General features: G+C 42.0%; 1 protein-coding gene across 1 annotated transcript in view; it reads left to right on the top strand.

Moving 5' to 3' along the window:
* Positions 1–23,610, top strand: part of GASK1B (golgi associated kinase 1B) — a 170,650-nt gene that overhangs the window by 145,214 nt on the left and 1,826 nt on the right. The window contains exon 3 of the mRNA XM_053703774.1: positions 14,284–14,510. Coding sequence (XP_053559749.1) covers positions 14,284–14,510 — 227 coding nt within the window. The remainder of the gene's footprint in view (positions 1–14,283; positions 14,511–23,610) is intronic.

Here is a 23,610-nt window from a genome sequence, read left to right as displayed (position 1 = left end):
CGAGTAACCGGTTTTTGAGCCTGAATCGTTGTTTCAATGACCACTTCAGAAAAACCAAGTTTAGACAGAACTAGGCGTTCAATCTCCAAGCAGTTAGCTTCAGAGATTCTAGGTTTGGATGAAGGAAAGGACCCTGAAGTAGAAGGACCTTCCTCTTAGGTAACCTCCAAGGAGGTAGAGATGACATCCTTACCAGATCTGCAAACCAGATCCTGCAAGGCCATGCAGGAGCTATTCGGATCACTGATGCTCTCTCCTGTTTGATACGAGCAATGACTTGTGGAAGGAGAGCAAATGGAGGAAACAGGTAAGCCAGCGAAAACCTCCAAGGAACTGCCAGAGCATCTATCAGAACATATAGACACCCCCCCAAAACATCACATCTGACGTATCACTCAGTCATCAACTCAGCTGCAGGCCGGGAACTTCGGATAGAGGCAGAAGAGAAGGAGATCAGCAGAGGACGCTGCTGTCGGATGTCGTTCTGATCCTGTTGGATATGAATCTCCTACCTTCAGTGCATACAAGTACACCTCTGACAGCTGCTGGATACTGAGTGGTTTTTGGTTGGGTGAGTGTGTCTGACATAAGTCCCGGTTACCGGAGTTGGTATGTTTATATTATTCAAATAGGGGTTTACCACATTTCATTCTGTGCTCATCAGAACAGCCTGACGATCTCTTGACCTTGAACCGTACTTTGGAACCTTGGCGTTGTGGTGGGACGCCATCAGATCCAACTTTGGAATCCTCCACTTGAGGGATATTTGAGAGAAAACTTCCGGATGGAGAGCCCACTCCCTGGGGTGAAAGGTCTGTCTGCTCAAAAAATCTGCCTCCCAGTTGTCCACTCCCGGGAATCTGGATGGCAGATCGGAGACAATTGTAGGCTTCCGCCCACTGCAGAATGCAAGTCACCTCCTTCATGGCTAAGGAACTCCCTGGTGGTTGATGTAAGCCACTGAGGTGATGTTGTCCGATCGGAATATTATAAACCGCAAACGAAAGTTGAGGCCATGCTGATAGAGCATTGTTGATAGCTCTAAACTCCAAGATGTTTATTTGAAGAAAGGACTCTTCCCGAAACCACAGGCCCTGAGCCTTTAGAGGACTCCAAACAACACCCCAGCATGAAAGGCTGGTGCCTGTTGTCACAATTTCCCAGGAAGGTCTCAGAAAGCAGGTGCTTCAAGACAGATGTTCCTGTGACACCCACCATGAGAGAGAGAGTCCCTTGTTAGAGGGTCCAGATTTATCCTCTGAGATAAATCCGAATGATCTCTGTTTCATTGACAGAGCATACAAAGCTGCAGTGGTCATAGATGGAACCGAGCAAAAGGAATGATGTCCATCGATGCCACCATCAGGCCAATCACCAATCTTTTCTTTTCTGAACTCCATCATGGACAAGGAATCTATGATAGTCCCAAGGAAACACACCTTGGTAGATGGAACAAGAGAACTTTTCTCCAAATTCACCTCCCACCCATGGGAATGTAGAAAAGACAACAACATGTCTGTATGAGATTGGGCTAGTTGAAAAGATGATGACTGAACTAAGATGTCATCTAGATAAGGTGCTACAGTAATTCCCTGGGATCAGAACACAGCCAAAAGCACCCCCAGAACCTTTGTGAATATTCTGGGAGCCGTGGCCAGACCAAATGGAAGTGCAACAAATTGGAAATGCTTGTCCAGAAAGGCAAACCTCAGATACTGATGATGCTCCCTGTGAATGGGAACATGAAGGTATGCGTCATTCAGGTCTATGGTTGTTATAAACTGACCTTCCTGTACCAAAGGAAGAATGGAATGAATAGTTTCCATCTTTAAGGACGGAACCCTGAGGAATTTGTTGAGACACTTGAGGTCTAGAATGGGTCGAAAAGTTCCCTCCTTTTGGGAACCACAAAAGTATTTGAATAGAATCCTAGACCCTGTTCTGCTAGAAGGACAGGAACAATAACTCCCAGAGAGAATAGGTCTTTTACACAGTTTAAGAAGGCCTCCTTCTTTACTTGGTTTGAGGACAGTCTTGACAGGAGAAATCTGCCCCTTGGAGGGCAAGACTTGAGTCCCATTCTGTAACCCTGGGATACTATGTCCACTGCCCAAGGGTATGGGACATTGCGTATCCAGGCTTCACAAAAAAAGGAAAGCCTGCCCCCCACCAGATCCACACTGGAATCGGGGGCAGAACCTTCATGCTGATTTAGAGTCAGCAGAAGGCTTCTTGTTTTGTTTTCCCTTGTTCCAGGGATGGTTGGATTTCCAAGAAGATCTGGGTTGATCTGGTTTGGAAGAGGAAGAGGAGGACTTCTGTCCCTTAAAGTTACAAAAGGAATGAAAATTAGAGGTCTATTTTTCTTGTCCTGAGGTAGGAAAAATCCCTTTCCACCTGTAATTTCAGAAATGATCTAAGCCAGACCAGGTCCAAACAGAGTCTTTCCCTTGTAGGGTAAAGCCAAAAGCTTGGCCTTAGAAGAGACATCAGCTGACCAAGATTTTAACCACAGAGCTCTGCGGGCTAGTACTGTGAAGTTAGACATCTTAGCTCCCAGACAAATTATCTGCATATTTGCATCACAGATAAAGGTATTGGCATGTTTGAGAGCTTTGATCCTATCTTAAATCTCCTCTACTGTAGTTTCCTGTGTAATAAGATCAGCTAATGCATCACACCAATAAGATGCAGCTCCCGCAATTGTAGCAATACTCACTGCTGGTTGCCACTGTAACCCTTGATGGATATACAGTACATATTTTTTAAGTAATCCTTGTTACGGTTACCCTTAGTCTCGCTGAGAGATGGACCGCTTAGTAGCCTGGATCCCTATTGCTAAAGAGGGGAGAAGCTGCTTTCCATAGTATTCTATATGAGTCTCGCAAATATAGAATAATCTCCCTTAGCTGCAGTACAGCTAGGATACCCTTCTGCCCACAAAAACGAGTCAACGCTGCGATTGAGGGTCAAACAAGAACTCAGGACTGGGATGCCCAGCCTGCTTTTTATTAAGGTTACATGCACACAGGGCACTCCCAGGGGGAGAGGGGGGGGGGAGCACAAAATCCCCCATCACACATTTAGATAGAGAGCACTGTCCTTTGACAGGCCACAATAGGATTACAGTACTTAAGATAACAAGTTTACAAGTTCATCTTATCAATTAGCAGTCTGGCTCCAGAGGTGATTAGACAATAGTTTCTAAAAGCTGAAAAAAAGTTAACTCTTTATGAAATGATACTTGTTACGGTTTTCTTGGAGCCCTTCTTAGGCGCTGGCTTGGCTGGTTCAGGCATTGCTGCTGGGAAATAAGCTCTTCACAACAAAATAACTAATGCTTCTGTAACAGTGCTCCCTTTCTGTGGAACACTCTGGCAGACACGGTCTGACCCCTTTTCGGGGCAGACTAAGGCTGTCCAGACCGCTGGTTATGCGGGGCTGAGGTCGGTTTGTCTGGACAACCCGTCGGCGTTGCCATTCTGTTTCCCAGGTCTGTAAGTAATGGTGAAATTGAAGGGTTGCAACGATAAGCTCCAACGTAATAGCCTGCCGTTATCTCCAGAGACCCGGTTCAGCCACACCAACGGGTTATGGTCGGTGACCAGGGTGAACTCCTGACCATATAAATAGGGAGTCAATTTCTTTAATGCCCACACCAAAGCCAAACACTCCTTTTCGACCGCTGCATAGCTGACTTCGCGGGGCAGGAGCTTCCGGCTGATGTAGGCAACTGGATGCTCCCCTCCATCTTCGCCTACTTGGCTGAGGACGGCTCCCAGCCCGAACATGGAAGCATCTGTATGGACGATAAAACGTTTGTTAAGGGCTGGGGCCGCCAAGACAGGAGCGTTAATTAGAGCATTTTTGAGAGCCTGGAAAGCCGTTTCACAGTGGGGAGACCACAGGACCTGTCGAGGTAAGTTCTTCTTGGTCAAGTCAGTCAGGGGTTTGGCAAGTGTGCTGTAGTTTGGTACGAACCGTCTATAGTACCCTGCCGTGCCCAGGAAGGCTAGGACCTGAGTCTTAGTGATGGGGGTGGGCCAATTGGCGACAGCTTCTATCTTGGCCGGCTCTGGTCGCTGCTTTCCACACCCCACCCGGTGACCCAGGTACTGTACCTCGGCCATCCCAAAGTGGCATTTTTCTGGCTTCAGAGTCAGGCCAGCAGCCCGGATCTGATCCAGAACCATTCCTACATGAGCTAAGTGGTCCTCCCAGGACTCACTGTGGATCGCTATGTCGTCCAGGTAGGCGCAAGCAAAACTCTGGAAGCCATCCAGGAGCCTATCCACCAAGCGCTGGAATGTAGCTGGGGCATTCTTCATCCCAAACGGCATTACCCTAAACTGATATAAGCCGAATGGGGTGACGAATGCCGACTTGGGGATAGCCTCCGGGGCCAGGGGAATCTGCCAGTAACCTTTGCAGAGGTCAATAGTGGTCAGGTAATTTCCCCTGGCTATACGATCGAGTAGCTCGTCTACCCTGGGCATAGGGTAAGCGTCCGTCACGGTTTTTTCATTGAGCCTCCGATAGTCTACGCAGAACCGGGTGGTCCCATCTTTCTTGGGCACCAAGACAACTGGGGAGGCCCAGGGACTATCGGAGGGCTCAATTACCCTGAGCTGGAGCATCTCATCGATCTCCTTCTTCATTCCTGTCCTAACTGCTTCAGGGATTCGGTACGGAGCCTGGCGCAAGGGAGCTTGTCCCGGAGTATCTACCTGGTGGGTGGTTAAAGTAGTGTACCCTGGCTTCGGGGAGAAGGTGAGGTGTTTGGACTGGAGGAGTTGGCTGAGCTGCTCCCTTTCAGTGGGGCTAAGTCGGTCTCCTATCTGAACCTGAGCCACTATACCTGTGGGGAGACTCTTTTCTAATAGGTCTGGAATGGGTAGACTGTCGGGGTCTTCCTGAGGGGAACAACATACGGCCGTCACGTTCTCTGGTCGCTCAAAATATTCCTTGAGCATGTTTACATGGAATGTCTTTCTAAGATTGTTGTCATGGCAGCTAGCTATCACATAAGTGGTGTCTCCCCTTTTCTCTACGATCTGGTAGGGACCCTGCCAGGACGCCTGCAATTTGTCTGTCTTCACCGGCTTAAGTACTAACACCTTTTGTCCTATGGTGAAGATTCTCTTTCGGGCCCCCCGATCGTACCATACTTTCTGTCTTCTCTGGGCCAACTGGAGATTAGCCCGCACGGATTTGGCTAATTGCTCCATTCGGTCCCTGAGTTCCAGCACGTATGGCACAATGGGGACACCGTCAGCCTCCATCTCTCCCTCCCAGTGCTCCCGGATCAGGTTTAGGGGTCCCCGTACCTTTCTTCCGTAGAGCAACTCGAAGGGAGAGAACCCTGTCGTTTCCTGGGGCACCTCCCGATAAGCAAATAGGAGGTGCGGCAGGAAGCGTTCCCAGTCTCGGTATTCCTGAGTGAACGTCTTGAGCATTTGCTTGAGGGTCCCATTGAACCTCTCACACAGCCCGTTCGTCTGGGGGTGGTATGGGGAGCTCAGGAGGGACTTAATTTTGCAAACCTGCCAGAGTTGTTGGGTCAATTCAGCCGTAAATTGGGTGCCTCGGTCGGATAGGATTTCTTTTGGAAATCCTACCCGGGAGAACACCTGTACTAGTGAATTTGCTACCGTATCCGCTTGTATGTTGGATAGGGCGACAGCCTCTGGGTACCTGGTAGCGTAGTCCACTACGGTAAGAATGTAGCGCTTACCGGAGGGACTAGGGGTAGCCAGTGGTCCCACTAGGTCAATAGCAACCCGGCTGAAGGGTTCCTCTACAATGGGCATATTTACTAGATGGGCTTTAGGGTGATCGCCTCGCCTTCCTACTCGTTGACACACATCGCAGGTGTTACAGTAAGTTCTAACGTCAGCGTGCACCCCTGGCCAAAAGAACGTGTGAGTAATGCGGTGTAGGGTACGGGTTACGGCTAGGTGGCCTGCTAAGGGGATGTCGTGGCCTATCTTGAGGATTTCTTGACGGTATTTGTGGGGCACTACCAGCTGTCGCCTACGCTGTCCCCTTTTCTCTGTCCAGCGGTATATTTTCCCTTTTTCCCATAAGAATGTTTCGTTATCTGCCCCGCCCCCTCCGGTCTCTGCTCGTTCCCGGTACTTTTGTAAAGTCGGGTCAGTCTTAGACTCTGTCTCGAAAGCATCTGGGGTGTCCCAGGGTATGGGGCCTAACATGTCAGGCAAGGTCGGGGTAGGTCTTACCTGTGTCTCCCGCACTGGTGAGAGCTCTCTCTCCATCCGGGCTTGGGCCCGTGTAGTCACTGGGTCCGCCTCGTTGTTGCATACTGGAGCATAGGCAGAAGTCATGGGGCCCAAATCGTTGCCCAGTAGTACTTCGGCAGGTAAATTATCCATTATGCCCACGTTCACAGCCCCCTTTCCCGCTCCCCAATCAAGATGCACTTGAGCTGTTGGAATTTTGTACACATCCCCCCCCGCCACTCTAACGGCCACAGTCTGTCCGGATCGCTTGTGCTCTGGCACCAAATGACTCTGTACCAGCGTGATAGTAGCCCCTGTGTCTCTCAATCCCTCTGTAGATCGCCCCTCGAGCCATACCTTCTGCCGATGGTGCTGGCGGTTATCTGAGGCAGCATATACAGGGTCCACCTCGTGAAGCGGCCCCACATATCCCTCCATAGGGGCCTCTTGGTTAACACAGAGGGCCCGGGCCGGACGATAGGACCCAGAGGGGTAATTGTAATTCCTGGGTGTCTGGTGCGTATTAAGGGGGCAGCTAGCCATGAAATGCCCTGGTTGCTTGCATCGGTGGCAAGTCGGTCTGGGACGCTCAGAGCTGTTATTGTGTGGTCCTGAGTGTCGGACGGGCCCTGTGGGCAACGGGGCTCGGAATTCAGCACGAGGGGGTGCACGGTAAACCTCTCTGGGTTCGACCCGTGCTGGAGCTCGGTAGTTCATGGGTTCGTGAAGACGGGAGTCATAATGTTCATCGGCCAATTTGGCTGCTTCTTCTAAGGTAGAAGGCCGCCTGTCTCGCAGCCATTCCTTCCCTTGCTGTTCCATGCCATTATAAAAATGTTCTAAGAGAAACAATTGTAAAATTTCCTCACCAGTCACCGCTTTACTTCCGCTCAGCCAGTGATTTGCCGCTCTCCGCATTCGGTGCGCCCATTCCATATGGGTATCGTTAGGCTTCTTTTCCGTGCCCCGAAACTGTCGGCGATACGTGTCCGGAGTTACAGCGTACCGTCGCAACAGTGTCTCCTTAACTAGCTCATACTGTGTCACTTCCTCAGCACCCAGAGTACGAAAGGCTTCCAGGGCTCGCCCGGATAGTTTCCCAGACAATATCGTGGGCCACTCTCTGTTGGGAATCTGGTGCAGGGCACATTGCCTTTCGAAGTCCGCCAAATATTCATCAATCCCTGTCTCGCTCTCTAGGAAGGGTCGAAATGCCGCATAGGGTATCTTGGGCCTCCCAGCATTTTCGACAGGGATGATTACCTGCGGGGCTTCAGCATTGCGGTGTGCGTTCGCTAGGTTGAGTTCGTGGGCTCGAGTCTCTCGTATATCCTCGTCCGCCTCCGCCATCAACTGCTGTACCAATTCCATGGAGGGGTTCGGCCCGTATAATGAGAGCCTTTCCCGAACAATCCTGGTTTTTTCGTCACTAATCGTGGTCGGTGTTTCCGCCATTGTGAAGCTCTGATCCAGTTCGGTCAATTCTGCGATCAGCTCTCTCCTCGGCCGGTTGCTGGCGTACCCCCCTCTGCTTTCAAGTAAATCCTTTAGGGTTGTACGCTTCAATTTTTCCATCCGTTCTGTACCTCTCCTAGGAAATCCAGGAAAATCCCGCCGCTGCCGCCAAATGTTACGGTTACCCTTAGTCTCGCTGAGAGATGGACCGCTTAGTAGCCTGGATCCCTATTGCTAAAGAGGGGAGAAGCTGCTTTCCATAGTATTCTATATGAGTCTCGCAAATATAGAATAATCTCCCTTAGCTGCAGTACAGCTAGGATACCCTTCTGCCCACAAAAACGAGTCAACGCTGCGATTGAGGGTCAAACAAGAACTCAGGACTGGGATGCCCAGCCTGCTTTTTATTAAGGTTACATGCACACAGGGCACTCCCAGGGGGAGAGGGGGGGGGGGAGCACAAAATCCCCCATCACACATTTAGATAGAGAGCACTGTCCTTTGACAGGCCACAATAGGATTACAGTACTTAAGATAACAAGTTTACAAGTTCATCTTATCAATTAGCAGTCTGGCTCCAGAGGTGATTAGACAATAGTTTCTAAAAGCTGAAAAAAAGTTAACTCTTTATGAAATGATACTTGTTACGGTTTTCTTGGAGCCCTTCTTAGGCGCTGGCTTGGCTGGTTCAGGCATTGCTGCTGGGAAATAAGCTCTTCACAACAAAATAACTAATGCTTCTGTAACAATCCTCTAGCTTCTTATCCATTGGGTCCTTAAAAGAACAACTATCCACTATAGAAATAGTAGTTCTCTTGGCAATAGTAGAAATAGCCCCTTCTACTTTAGGAACCATGTGTCAAGAGCCACAAATAGAGTCAGCAACAGGAAACATCTTCTTAAAAACAGGGGAAGGGGAAAAGGGAACCCCTGGCTTATCCCATTCCTGAGCAATAATTTCAGACATTTTTCTTGGGACAGGAAAAGCCTCCTCAGAAGATGAGGAATCATAGACTCTATCTAATTTAGAAGGCAGAAATTTGGCAGAAACCGAAGGTTCAGAGTCGTCTAAAGTATCTAGAACCTCTTTCAATAGTAACCAGAGGTGCTCAAGCTTAAATCTAAAAATAAACTCTTCAGATTCTGAAGATTTCTCTGCTAAAGTGTAAGAGTCTGAGATCTCACCTTCAGAAGCTACTGAAGTATTCTCCTCATCGGACATATGAGCAAGAATGGCTAATGCAGCCGTAGAGTCAGAAACCTTAGAATCAGGCAAATGTTTAAATTTTCTCTTACATTTTCCCAATGCAGGAAAAGACGACAAAGCTGCAGTTACTGCAGAAGAAATCCCCAGGTAAATAAACACCCCCAGGTAGATGAGAGGACACAGTAGGCACAGTTTTAGAAACAGCTAAGACTTGGGACATCTGAGGAGAAAGCTGAGGCATGTCACGCACAGCAGAATCTTGAGAGACACTTGGCTCAGAAGGGAGAATTTTTTCTTTGCATTTTAAAGTTTTTGCTAGACAGGATGAACAAAACTGCATAGGTAGGGCAATCTGGTTATCTAAACATAGGAAACATTAATCCATAGAGATAGAATGATCCTTATCTGTATCCATAGTCTGGAATAACGGTCCCACAAGTAATGTGCAAATATAGAAATTGTAATGCAACAATAAAATTTTAAATTTTTCAGAAAAAAGTACCGGCTCAAAGAAAAATATCCCATTAGACAGAGAAACTCTCTTGATTTGCTCCTCTGGGGATCCAGAGAGTAGATTAACAGGAGCCGATTCAGAAATGACACTGCAGAATCCAAGACGGCTGCACTAATGCTATAACCGCTCCATAAAAGCGGAAGTGCGGTCCACACGTGATCACAGAAAATAAACTGAGACACATTTTACACCGCTCTAAAAAAGCGCAAAATTATACAGTTTCAAACCAACAATAATCTGAATATATGACAGAAAGTGGGAATAATATTATCCGGTAGCCCAATAATTACCAATAAAGATGTAAGCCTCTAAACAAGAAGCGCAAATAAAGGGGAGGTAGAAACTCTTTTATTATTAACCCCTAAACTCCCCTAGCCAAGTGAAACTCTCCTTTGAACTGCTCCTCAAACAATAAAAAAATCTAAGTGCCATGTCCATAAAATGACTCCTTAATTAATAAAGAGTATTAAGTCCCAAATAAAGGATCTGAATAGATGATTAACCTCCTAAGTGCTGCTATCCTTCTGTACCTAGAAGGCTAAAGCACTTACCTTAGATCCTGTGATAAATGTTGATCCTTAGGTGTGGCAGGCACTTCGATCCCTGTCATAGACCTGTAGGAAAAGAAAGAACAGAGTAACTAACTGACTTTCTGCAAAGGTGTAGCAAAGTGTTAAAAGTAAAGCAAAGACTTACTCGCTGCCTTTTAACTGCTAAAAGCCACCACTACTCTTACTCAAGAGAATGACATGGACACAGCTAGACCCCAATCCTTGCTTCCAGGGAAAAGTATCCATAAAAGGATTAAAATCTTCAGACACTAATTTTGCACAACCTCCACTGACAGAGGCAAAGAGAATGACTGGTTATGGGTAAGGCAGTTACACTTAACAGCTTTGCTGGGGTGCTCTTTGCCTCCTCCTGCTGGCCAGGAGTTGAATATCCCACTAGTAATTGTAATGATGTCATGGACTCTCCATGTCTTAGGAAAGAAATAAAGCATTTTACTTTTATAGTTTATTGTCCCTTTAAAAGAAAACTATGGGCTTCATTTATAAAGCTGTAGAAGCAGCTTCAGAACTCAAGCAATTCTGAATCAGGTTTGTGCGAGTGGGCTTAAATCACTAGTTACAGGGACAGTTTACACAACATATAAAGTATTTTTAAAAGAAAGAAGATAAGCAGTTAAATATGTTACTGTGGATTTTTAAAAAAACTGTGTCTGTAATATAGCTTACCTCTTCTCCAAAGAATATTTTCTATATGCACATAAAGACTTCCTTTTATAATGGACTCACAGTCTTGGTTCCTTCTTCCTTATAGCGCATCTGCTAGCCTTCAAAATGATGATGTGTGAGCTCAGACCTGTGTTCAGTAAATGTGCGTCCATGTTCATGACCAGATTCCTCAGTGCCATAATAATTAAATTAAAAAATGATTGTAATATAGTTAGATCACCATTTTATATTTATGTGCAACTACATCACAGTATGCCTAACATTATTGCTCTAATATGCACTTCTTGTGTCTCTCTGATGATTGTTGTGTGGCAGTGTTTCTCAACCACGGTCTTCAAGTACCCTCAACGGGCCAGGTTTTCATTATAGCTGAACCAGCGCACAGGTGAAGTAATCAGCTGATCAGTAACACCATGGTTACTAACCTGCTCTCACCCATCAGCTGATTAATTTACCTGTGCACTGGTTCAGCTATAATGAAAACCTGGCATGTTGGGGGTACTCGAGGACCGTGGTTGAGAAACAATGTTGTGTGGGAGCAGGATGGCGTGGCTGTATGAGTATTTGCTCATGCAATGAAAACACATGCAGCCCACTCGCCACAACACTGGACAGTCCTGCCTTTCATAAATAGGGACCTAAGTACAGGATACAGTTGTCTCATCCTCTCTACCTTTTTTTCTTATTAACTTGAAATAAAGAAAGAGTTAAAATGACATAAAAGTGCAAAAAGATAATGCTGGAATTTTATAGAGCATTTTCTTATTGCACTATTGCTTATATATATATATATAACTGTGGGGTCAGTCACAGTCTATTGGCTGAGGCCTTTTCATCTGTTTTTCTGGCTGATATAAGGCCACTTTTTTATTTAACAGCTGTTTTTTTTTTTTTCAATGAAGATTGCATGGTTTAAAATAGTTCCACAAGTCAAAAAACAATTATTTTGTTGTGAGAACAGACAGCCAATCCAGGAAAGTCCTTGTTTAACCAGCGTTTCTTGTGTCTAGATTAAAGACCTATATTTAGCTTCAGAGTCAGAGTTTTTATGATCTTTGAGCTAAATTTAGCAATGCCACGGTGGCAGCCAGGATCACACAAGCTTCAGTCTACCTCCCAGTATACTACATTTAGGGAGATATTTTTAAGCAATAAGTGGTTAATCCATCAATAATAAAATAATTTCCTTAAAAATAACTCCATTGTTGTAACCTGTGTGGATAAGGTAGTAATAGCATGTGTATGCGGCATGTGAGACTAAAAAAAAATATTGTTATTTCAGTTACATTAACAGGAATTGTAGTCTGTAGGCAGGAAACACAATAGATTTTTGCAGTTTGTTTACTTAGGAATCAGTGAAACTGACATATGTTGTGGTGAAGAGCTGTGTTTAACCTGTATTAGGTTTAACTTTACTAGGTTAATGAATGCATTTAAAGCTCTAATTCTCCTCCCCAGAAATAAATGTAGCTATATGAAAGCTACTGGTAGGGTACATAGGCCAGTCCCATGATTCTATACTGAGAAGCTGTAATAAAGGAACATAAACACTTTCAGCTTGTACTCTAACATGTTTAATTATGAGCAATAAAAAAACACTTTCAAAATAATTTCATGATTTATTTTAACCCAATTTCTTGTAATTTAACTCTGAAATTTTTAAGTTTGGCAGTGCTGAGAACTAGAAGTGCACACTGCAGACTTCATAAGCCTAACTCTGCTACACAACTGTGCATTATTATTATCATGCATTAATTAACCACATTTTGTAGTGAAGTTTTAGGCCTATGACACCAAGATGTTTGTATGTGTACGTGCAAATTCAAGCAGAGTATTCCTATTGCATATGACACTGAGTCCCAGTGGTTATTTTACAAATTAAGATATTTTAAAGCTTATTTACACAGACATAGAATTAACTTAGCAAACAACAGACGAATAACATGTAATAATGTTTTACTGCTGCTCTTTGTATCTCTCATGAGATTCAACTTTGTTTCTCTTAAAAGCTACACGTAGCAAAATAAACATTCATCAAAGTGTGATTTAACTTTAACATAAATATCACTGTTGTTCAAATGGCCAATTCATCAAGCAGTGTCATAAAATATGTTTTGATAAGTCAAGTGCAGTATGACAACAAGCAGTACCTTAGACTGATAGGTATTTAATGTCTACATAAAAATATGTAATTGGCATAATACTCACAAGACTTAAATACAGCTGATAATAGATAGTTCACCTAACAGATATGATTTTAAGGTTCAAAGGATAAGTTCCTGAACACTCATCATTCCTCAACTCCTTTTAAATTTTGTCAAACTTGAATAAAATTAACTATAGGCATTTTTTCAGTCCAAATTCTAGGTAATTTTTCTTCTAAAACATGATTTATTTTGGAGAAGAGGAATGTTGATCTGATTTCCAAATAACTTTGGAACAAACTAAAGTGTTGTGATGACATGGAAGATAAAAACAACTCCAAAAAAAACAGCATCACTATCTCGTGAGATGTCAAAATATATTGCATGTTAAACATAAATTCCCACAGGGTAAATACGAATGAATCTGTGCTTTGTTATCTTGTAGTCAGAAGATTTTTAGTAAAATATTTTAGGAATTTCTCATTTCATTCTTTATCCTTATGTAATAAAGTTTTATAATAATTATGTGTTTTAAATTCTAAATTTTACATGTGGTTGAAGCCTGCGCCTCATAGTCTTGGCTTCATTTCATGCGTTTCAGTAATATTCTGACTGCACCAATCACTCACTGACTGTTAAGACCACATAATTTGCACGACAGGCACAGGAATGATGTGTAAAAAATATACATAATTAAAAGAACAGATATGCATCAATCGGTCTCTCTCACTATCTCTTTTTTTTTAAATCAATTTTGATTTAAAGCCCATATAAATTATCAACATTGTTTTGTAGTGTCACATTCTAACTCATACATTTTTTAGATGTTTTAATTCAGTTCTTAAAAGGGGCTTTAAATCCATTGTGTTCCTTTCATGATTCAAACAGAGCATGCAAGTTTAAACATCTTTCCAACATTTGCTTCACTCTCTTGGTATTCTTTGTTGAAGGAGCAGCAGTGCACTACTGGGAGCCAACCAAACTCATCAGGTAAGCCAATAAAAAGAGGTAGGTATATATATATATATATATATATATATATATATATATGCATCCACCAATCAGCAGCCAGCTTCCTGTAGTGCATTGCTGCTCCTGAGTGTACAAGGTATATTTTTCAACAAAGAATACCAAGATAACAAAGCAAATTGGATAATAGAAGTAAATTGGTAAGTTGTTTAAAACAATAGGCTCTTTCTGAATCATGAAAGTTTAATTTTGACTTTACTGTCCCTTTAATGATGATAGAAAATGCCATTGTGGATAGATTAGAATATACTAGCCATTGGTCAAGATATCTGAATATAATTTGTTTTCAAAACATAATATAGGATGTGTTTAGCTAATGAAATAAGCTTTCTACTGTTGATTTGTTAACATGTCTCCAATAGTTTTAGCCAATAATGTAGTTTTGTTAAATCGTTTGTAAATTACACTTGTTAGGATGCTAATTTAACATGTTTATTATTACCTAACTTGTATACAGATTTACACCCGACTTGACAGACATTGCTGTGGCTTCAAGCCTCGAAGAGAAGATTTATGTGTACAACAAGAATTACACTTAAAATGTGAAGACCCAGCAAGTGTGGAATTAACACACATTGTGCAGAGGAAGCTTGATCCAAAGCACTTAGCTTTTATAGACAACCAAGGATTTTTTGACAGAAGTGAAGATAATCTGGATTTCAAACTGCTGGATGGAATAAAAGAGTAAGAATATACTTTTTTTTTTAATTGCTCCCATGCAGTCAGTCCATAAGTGTACTTGTATTAAAGTGCTATATTTAAGCAATGTTTAACTTTGGAGAAAATTAAAAATATTGTTTTAAATGAAAACCGCATTACTTGCCACATTACTTCTGGGTAGTTGTCCGGGTATACATGTTGCTTAAAACATTACATATTAATCTGAATTTTACCAATAATTAACGTAATTTACCAATTTTCCACGCCACTTGGCACTGTGGAAAAACCCTATGGAATGCCAATATTCTATAGTGCTGGTTATCCAACATTTATTTAGATGGCTCAATACAGATTATATTTTAATGATATTCCTGTGAGCACAGGTGATTGTATTAAAGGGTCAGAGGCTTACAGTTCTATTAAAAAAGATCTGCCACATGAGTGCATATTTCCTACATTACGCATCTATAGGGTCAGTCCATAGGCTATTTTCATGCTTATTCAAAAACAAGAACTCACTGCATGTTTCACAATATAGACACAATGGGGATGATTTATCAAGGGCCAAATGGCCCCTGATGCCCTTGTTTATGTGCGAGCCTTCAGGCTCACTGGAAACAGCAGTTATGAAGCAGCGGTCTTAAGACCGCTGCTCCTTAACTGATCTGCCTGCTCTGAGGCTGCAGACATCCCTATGATTGACACCCCCTGCTAGCGGCTGATTGGCTGCGAATCTGCAGGGGGCGGCATTGCACAAGCAGTTCACAAGAACTGCATGTGCAATGATAAATGAAGACAGCGTATGCTGTCGACATTCATCGATGTCTGTCGGACATGATCCACTGAGCAGATCATGTCGGACAGACCGATGATAATTCGGCCCCATTGAGCGCCATTTACCAATCAGCGATTGTTGCTTTAGAGGCCCGTCCTTTCAGGCTCACCTGAAATTAAAGTTAAGTAGTTAACCTGTCTGCCAGCGAGCAGGCAGCAGCAAGGTCTGAATCATGTCAGCCCGGCCAATAGTAAATGAAGCTCATTGTATAGCATAGACATTACATTTGCCCTCTTTATTCAGTTTTTGCATATACTGTAGCTGGATTAAAACTAATACATGTAACTACTTAATCATAATGATAGGCTGAGACCCTGAAAGTAGTTTCAGCAGGATTAGTAAAGGAATTATCCTTACATTGAACCATAATGTCTATTTTTTTTACTCTGAAATAAAACTATGGCCTAGATTTGGAGTTTGGCGTTAGCCGTGAAAACCAGCGTTAGAGGCTCCTAACGCTGGTTTTAGGCTAACTCCGGTATTTGGAGTCACTCAAAATAGGGTCTAACGCTCACTTTTCAGCCGCAACTTTTCCATACCGCAGATCCCCTTACGTCAATTGCGTATCCTATCTTTTCAATGGGATCTTTCTAACTCCGGTATTTAGAGTCGTGTCTGAAGTGAGCGTTAGACATCTAACGACAAAACTCCAGCCGCAGGAAAAAAGTCAGTAGTTAAGAGCTTTTTGGGCTAATGCCGGTTCATAAAGCTCTTAACTACTGTACTCTAAAGTACACTAACACCCATAAACTACCTATGTACCCCTAAACCGAGGCCCCCCACATCGCCGCCACTTGATTACATTTTTTTAACCCCTAATCTGCCGACCGCCACCTACGTTATACTTATGTACCCCTAATCTGCTGCCCCTAACACCGCCGACCCCTATATTATATTTATTAACCCCTAATCTGCCCCCCTCAACGTCGCCTCCACCTGCCTACACTTATTAACCCCTAATCTGCCGAGCGGACCGCACCGCTACTATTAAAAATTTATTAACCCCTAATCCGCCTCACTGCCGCCTCACTAACCCTATAAGAAATAGTATTAACCCCTAATCTGCCCTCCCTAACATCGCCGACACCTAACTTCAATTATTAACCCCTAATCTGCCGACCGAAGCTCACCGCTATTCTAATAAATGGATTAACCCCTAAAGCTAAATCTAACCCTAACACTAACACCCCCCTAAATTAAATATAATTTTAATCTAACGAAATTAATTAACTCTTATTAAATAAATTATTCCTATTTAAAGCTAAATACTTACCTGTAAAATAAACCCTAATATAGCTACAATATAAATTATAATTACATTGTAGCTATTTTAGGATTAATATTTATTTTACAGGCAACTTTGTAATTATTTTAACCAGGTACAATAGCTATTAAATAGTTAAGAACTATTTAATAGTTACCTATTTAAAATAATTACAAAATTACCTGTAAAATAAATCCTAACCTAAGTTACAATTAAACCTAACACTATACTATCATTAAATTAATTAAATAAAATACCTACAATTACCTACAATTAAACCTAACACTACACTATCAATACATTAATTAAATACAATATCTACAAATAAATACAATGAAATAAACTAACTAAAGTACAAAAAATAAAAAAGAACTAAGTTACAAAAAATAAAAAAATATCTACAAACATAAGAAAAATATTACAACAATTTTAAACTAATTACACCTACTCTAAGCCCCCTAATAAAACAACAAAGCCCCCCAAAATAAAAAATGCCCTACCCTATTCTAAATTACTAAAGTTCAAAGCTCTTTTACCTTACCAGCCCTGAACAGGGCCCTTTGCGGGGCATGCCCCAAGAAGTTCAGCTCTTTTGCCTGTAAAAAAAACATACAATACCCCCCCCCAACATTACAACCCACCACCCACATACCCCTAATCTAACCCAAACCCCCCTTAAATAAACCTAACACTAAGCCCCTGAAGATCATCCTACCTTGTCTTCACCTCACCAGGTATCACCGATCCGTCCTGGCTCCAAAATCTTCATCCAACCCATGCGGGGGTTGGCGATCCATCATCCGGTGGATGAAGAGGTCCAGAAGAGGCTCCAAAGTCTTCATCCTATCCGGGAAGAAGAGGCGATCCGGACCGGCAACCATCTTGATCCAAGCGGCATCTTCTATCTTCATCCGATGACGACCGGCTCCATCCTGAAGACCTCCACCGCGGACCCATCTTCTTCCGGCGACGTCCAACTGAAGAATGACGGTTCCTTTAAGGGACGTCATCCAAGATGGCGTCCCTCGAATTCCGATTGGCTGATAGGATTCTATCAGCCAATCGGAATTAAGGTAGGAATATTCTGATTGGCTGATGGAATCAGCCAATCAGAATCAAGTTCAATCCGATTGGCTAATCCAATCAGCCAGTCAGATTGAGCTCGCATTCTATTGGCTGATCGGAACAGCCAATAGAATGCGAGCTCAATCTGATTGGTTGATTGGATCAGCCAATCGGATTGAACTTGATTCTGATTGGCTAATTCCATCAGCCAATCAGAATATTCCTACCTTAATTCCGATTGGCTGATAGAATTCTATCAGCCAATCGGAATTCGAGGGACGCCATCTTGGATGACGTCATTTAAAGGAACCATCATTCGTCGTTCAGTCGTCGGCCAGGATGGATGTTCCGCGTCGGAGGTCTTCAGGATCCTGCCGCTCCGCTCCAGATGGATGACCATAGAAGATCCCGCTTGGATGAAGACTTCAATTGGATTATTTTTTGTAACTTAGTTCTTTTTTATTTTTTGTACTTTAGATAGTTTATTTCATTGTAGTTATTTGTAGGTATTGTATTTAATTTATTTATTGATAGTGTAGTGTTAGGTTTAATTGTAGATAATTATAGGTATTTTATTTAATTAATTTATTGATAGTGTAGTGGTAGGTTTAATTGTAATTTAGGTTAGGATTTATTTTACAGGTAAATTTGTAATTATTTTAACTATTTTAGCTATTAAATAGTTCTTAACTATTTAATAGCTATTGTACCTGGTTAAAATAAATACAAAGTTACCTGTAAAATAAATATTAATCCTAAAATAGCTACAATGTAATTATAATTTATATTGTAGCTATATTAGGATTTATTTTACAGGTAAGTATTTAGCTTTAAATAGGAATAATTTATTTAATAAGAGTTAATTAATTTTGTTAGATTAAAATTATATTTAAGTTAGGGGGGTGTTAGTGTTAGGGTTAGACTTAGCTTTAGGGGTTAATACATTTATTAGAATAGCGGTGAGCTCCGGTCGGCAGATTAGGGGTTAATAATTGAAGTTAGGTGTCGGCGATGTTAGGGAGGGCAGATTAGGGGTTAATACTGTTTATTATAGGGTTAGTGAGGCGGATTAGGGGTTAATAACTTTATAATAATAGCGGTGCGGTCCGGTCGGCAGATTAGGGGTTAATAAGTGTAGGCAGGTGGAGGCGACGTTGTGGGGGGCAGATTAGGGGTTAATAAATATAATATAGGGGTCGGCGGTGTTAGGGGCAGCAGATTAGGGGTACATAAGGATAATGTAAGTAGCGGCGGTTTACGGAGCGGCAGATTAGGTGTTAAAAATAAAATGCAGGTGTCAGCGATAGCGGGGACGGCAGATTAGGGGTTAATAAGTGTAAGGTTAGGGGTGTTTAGACTCGGGGTACATGTTAGAGTGTTAGGTGCAGACGTAGGAAGTGTTTCCGCATAGCAAACAATGGGGCTGCGTTAAGAACTGAACGCGGCTTTTTTGCAGGTGTTAGGTTTTTTTTCAGCTCTAACAGCCCCATTGTTTTCTATGGGGGAATCGTGCACGAGCACGTTTTTGAGGCTGGCCGCTTGCGTAAGCAACTCTGGTATTGAGAGTTGAAGCTGCGTTAAAAATGCTCTACGCTCCTTTTTTGGAGCCTAACGCAGCCTTTATGTGGACTCTCAATACCAGAGTTATTTTTATGGTGCGGCCAGAAAAAAGCCGGCGTTAGCTACGCGGGTCCTTACCGACAAAACTCCAAATCTAGGCCTATGTTTTTATAGTGGATCATGGAATTAATAATGACACAAATACCAACTACAGAACAATCAGACATATATTTTAAAAGAGAGTTAGATATTTTTTGCACATACATATTTGCATATATAATTAAATACATTTAATGTCATATCAGTAAATTAAAAGAATAAAATAGAAAACTTGTGTTCAAACAAATAGTAAATACTTTAATCAGTATAGCTGGTAATGCCAGGGGGGGACTACTATCGGTGTAGCAGGTGCAGATGCACCAGGGCCCAAGTGCTGGGGGGGCCCATAACAGCCAGTCTATAAATAGGCTTGTGCAGAATGTGTACAACCCTAATACAGGGAGCCTTTTATTAGTGCAGGTTTCAGGTCCATCAGTCTATACTCATTATTCAAAGCAGCATGAATATTATTACTATTGCTAACTAATTAGTTACTTTTGTAGGTCAAAAGAATGTTCTGCCGTGAGAGAGATCCGCTACTGAGTAGTGCTATAGAAAAAACTGTAACTTGTATTTATGTTACACTATATGGAAAAAGTAAGATGATACTTGACCATCACACCTATATGGGCTTCTTAGTGATCCCATTCCAACTCATGGGTATTATTACAAAGGTGACCCCCCCTTTCCTCAAACCGTTGCCACAAAATTGGAAGCACCCAATTGTCTAAAATGTCTTTGTATCTTGTAGCACTAAGATCACCCTTCACTGGAAATAAGGGGCATAGCCCAAACTCTGCAAAACAGCCCCAGACCATTATCCTTCCTCCACCCAAACATTACAGTAGGCCTTATGCCAGGGGCGTATTAAGGCATAGGCCAACAAGGCTGGTGCCTAGGGCAGCAGATTTTTAAGGGGCAGCAGAATTTTGAGTCCCTAGGCCCACTCTACTGAACTCAGTGCCGGGTGGCTAAATCAACCAATTACTAATGACTTAAATGGCTGGCCCGGCAATTGCTATCCTATGGGATTGTATGTGGGTGCGCATGACGTGGTGACAGTGGAGGCGGAGCTCACTTGCACAGCCTAGCCTGGACTGAGAGGGAATGCGGTATTCTTCCTGGCTCCACCCTCCCTTCAATACATCTTCATTAGGCATTAAAATACTTAAACGGATTAGTCACTAAATACTTGTACATTTACTGTTTGTCTATCTGTCATACATGCAAAGAATAAGTATTTATTGCTGAATCTATACAACTATGTGACTTAAAACACAACTGAAAATATGTTGTATGCATTTAATACATCCAGAAACAATACAAGTATATACTTTATTATGATTGTATCATGTGACTTTATCCCCTCGGATACAATTCCTAAACCTATCATAACTACTGTTGTATTTTTTAAGTACTTTTAAAGGCCAGTTTGTATATTCATTACATATTTATCCAAGCAGATATTTTGCTTAAATAACTGTCAATCACCAAAGAAGATGTTTAAGGTTAAACAACTACCTACTGACTAACTATCATACAGTGAAGGATATTTTTTTTTTATATAAACACTTTAATCATCTGACTTGCAAAATAATGTCTTAATATATATATATATGTGTGTGTGTGTGTGTGTGTGTTTATTTTTTTACACCATGCCCCAAAAATATTATGTCTAAAAAAAGGCCTTAAACCTGGGGTGGGGTGGGGGGGCAGCAGAATTTTGAGTGCCTAGGGCAGCATACAACCTAAATACGCCCCTGCCTTATGCATTCTGGTAGGTAGCAGTCTCCAAGCATTCACACCCATATTCTTCTATGAGACTGCCATATAGTGAAGCATGAACCATAATTTATAACTCCTGAGAACACATTTACACTGCACCAGAGTCCAGTGGCAGAGTACTTTACAACACTCCAGCTGATGTTAGGTTTGTGTACAGCTGCTCAGCCATATAAACCCATTTCATGAATTTCCCAAAGCATAGTTCTTGTGCTGATATTCACCTAGATTACAAGTTTTGTGTTACGGTTTTAACGCTGATAAAATGGCCATTTCAGCATAAAAACCATAACGCAGCCATTACGAGTCTTGTCGGTATAGCTGTACCGCAAGCATTTTAGCCTGTAGCGCAACGCAACTCCTGCACTCAAAAAAATGACGTTTTTGCATGAGATTTCCATAGTGCCAGTATTACAGATTGTACAGTCTGGCTAAAATGCTTGCGTTCCAGCCTATACCGACACGATCCGTTCTGCTATCTGAGACCAGTAGCTATGAGTTTTGCGAAACAAAACTGTTACACAAAACTCCTAACTAAAATGTTACAAAGTACACTAACACCCATAAACCACCTATTAACCCCTATGTCGCTGCCCTCCACCATCGCAAACACTAAATTAAAGTTATTAACCCCTAATCTGCCTCTCCTGACATCTCTGCCACTAATAAAAGGTTATTAACCCCTATTCCCCGCACCCCAACGTCGCCCACACTATAATAAACCTATAAACCCCTATCCCACCGCTCCCCGACATCACCGCCACTAAATAAAGTTATTAACCCCTAAACCTCTGGCCTCTCACATCACCGCCACTAAATAACCCTTTTAACCCCTAAACCACCAGCCACCCACTTCACAAAAAACTAAATTAAATTAAACAATTAACCCCTAAACCTAACAACCCCCTAACTTTAAATTAAAATTACAATATCCTTATCTTAAAATAAATAAAAACTTACCTGTGAAATTAAAAAAAACTAAGTTTAAACTAACAATTAACCTAACATAACTATTAGACTAAAATTAAAATAGCTATCAATTAAATAAACTAAATTACACATTAAAAAAAAACTAACACTACTAAAAAAATTAATTTTAAAATAAAAAAAAATAAAAAATACTAAATTACAAAAAATAAACATAAAATTACAAAAAATAACAAACACTAAATTACGAAAAAAAACAAATGAAATTATTAAAAATAAAAACAATCACACCTAATCTAATAGCCCTATAAAAATGAAAACGCCCCCCCAAAATAAAAAAAAAAAAACCCTAGCCTACAATAAACTACCAATAACCCTTAAAAGGGCCTTTTATAGGGCATTGCCCTAAAGAAATCAGCTCTTTTCCCTGTAAAAAAATACAAAGACCCCCCAACAGTAAAACCCACCACCCAAACAACCTCCCAAAATAAAAAACCTAACTGTAACAAAAACCTAAGCTACCCATTTCCCTGAAAAGAGCATTTGTATGGGCATTGCCCTTAAAAGGGCATTTAGCTCTTTTGCATTGCCCTTAAAAGGGCATTTAGCTCTTTAAGAAAGTCCAAACCCTAATCTAAAAAAAAAACCCACCCCAAAAAAGTAAAAAAACCCTAACACTAACCCCCGACGATCAACTTACAGTTTTTGAAGTCCAGACATCCAGGCGGCGAAGTCTTCATCCATCCAGGTGGCATCTTCTATCTTCATCCAGACGGCATCTTTTATCTTGCATCCCGGCGGTGTCTTCTATCTTCATCCCGGTGGCACGGAGTGGGTCCATCCTTCAAGACATCTGGTGCGGAGCATCCTCTTCATACGGTTGCCGCCGTACACTGAATCTTCAATGCAAGGGAGTCTTTTCAAAATGGTGTCCCTTGCATTCCTATTGGCTGATTTGATTTTTGAAATTCAAATCAGCCAATGGGATGAGAACTACTGAAATTCTATTGGCTGTTCAAATCAGCCAATAGGATGAGAGCTACTGAAATTCTATTGACTGATTGGAAATCTATTGACTGATTGGAATTCTATTGGCTGATTTGAATAGCCAATAGAATTTCAGTAGCTCTTATCCTATTAGCTGATAACAGGGGTTAATAACTTTATTTAAGTGTCAGCAATGTCGGGGGCAGCAGGTTAGGGGTGTTTAGACGTGGGGTTTATGTTAGGGTGTTAGGTTTAAACGTAACTTTTTTCCCCATAGACATCAATGAGGTTGCGTTACGGAGAATTTTCATTCTGCGGTTCAGGTGTTAGTTTTTTTCCTAACACCTTCTCCCCGTTGAGTCTATGGGGAAAGCGTGCACGAGCATGTCAAAGCAGCCCTTGGATTTTGTGCGGTATGGAGCTCATCGCCACCATATCACACGCACAAGGCGGCTTTTCAAAACTTTTAATGGCAGCGCTATGGGGGGTGAAATAACACAACTTTTGTTGCGTTCGTTTCGCACCCTCTATAGCGCAAAACTTGTAAGCTAGGTGATTGTTTCCAGAGACAGTTTGGAAAGCTTTAATGAGAGATGCAACAGATG

Source organism: Bombina bombina, chromosome 2 (assembly GCF_027579735.1).
Source record: "Bombina bombina isolate aBomBom1 chromosome 2, aBomBom1.pri, whole genome shotgun sequence".
NCBI classification, from domain to species: Eukaryota; Metazoa; Chordata; class Amphibia; order Anura; family Bombinatoridae; genus Bombina; species Bombina bombina.
The sequence above is the reverse complement of the archived record's forward strand: the minus strand, read 5'-3'. Positions and strand labels throughout refer to the sequence as shown.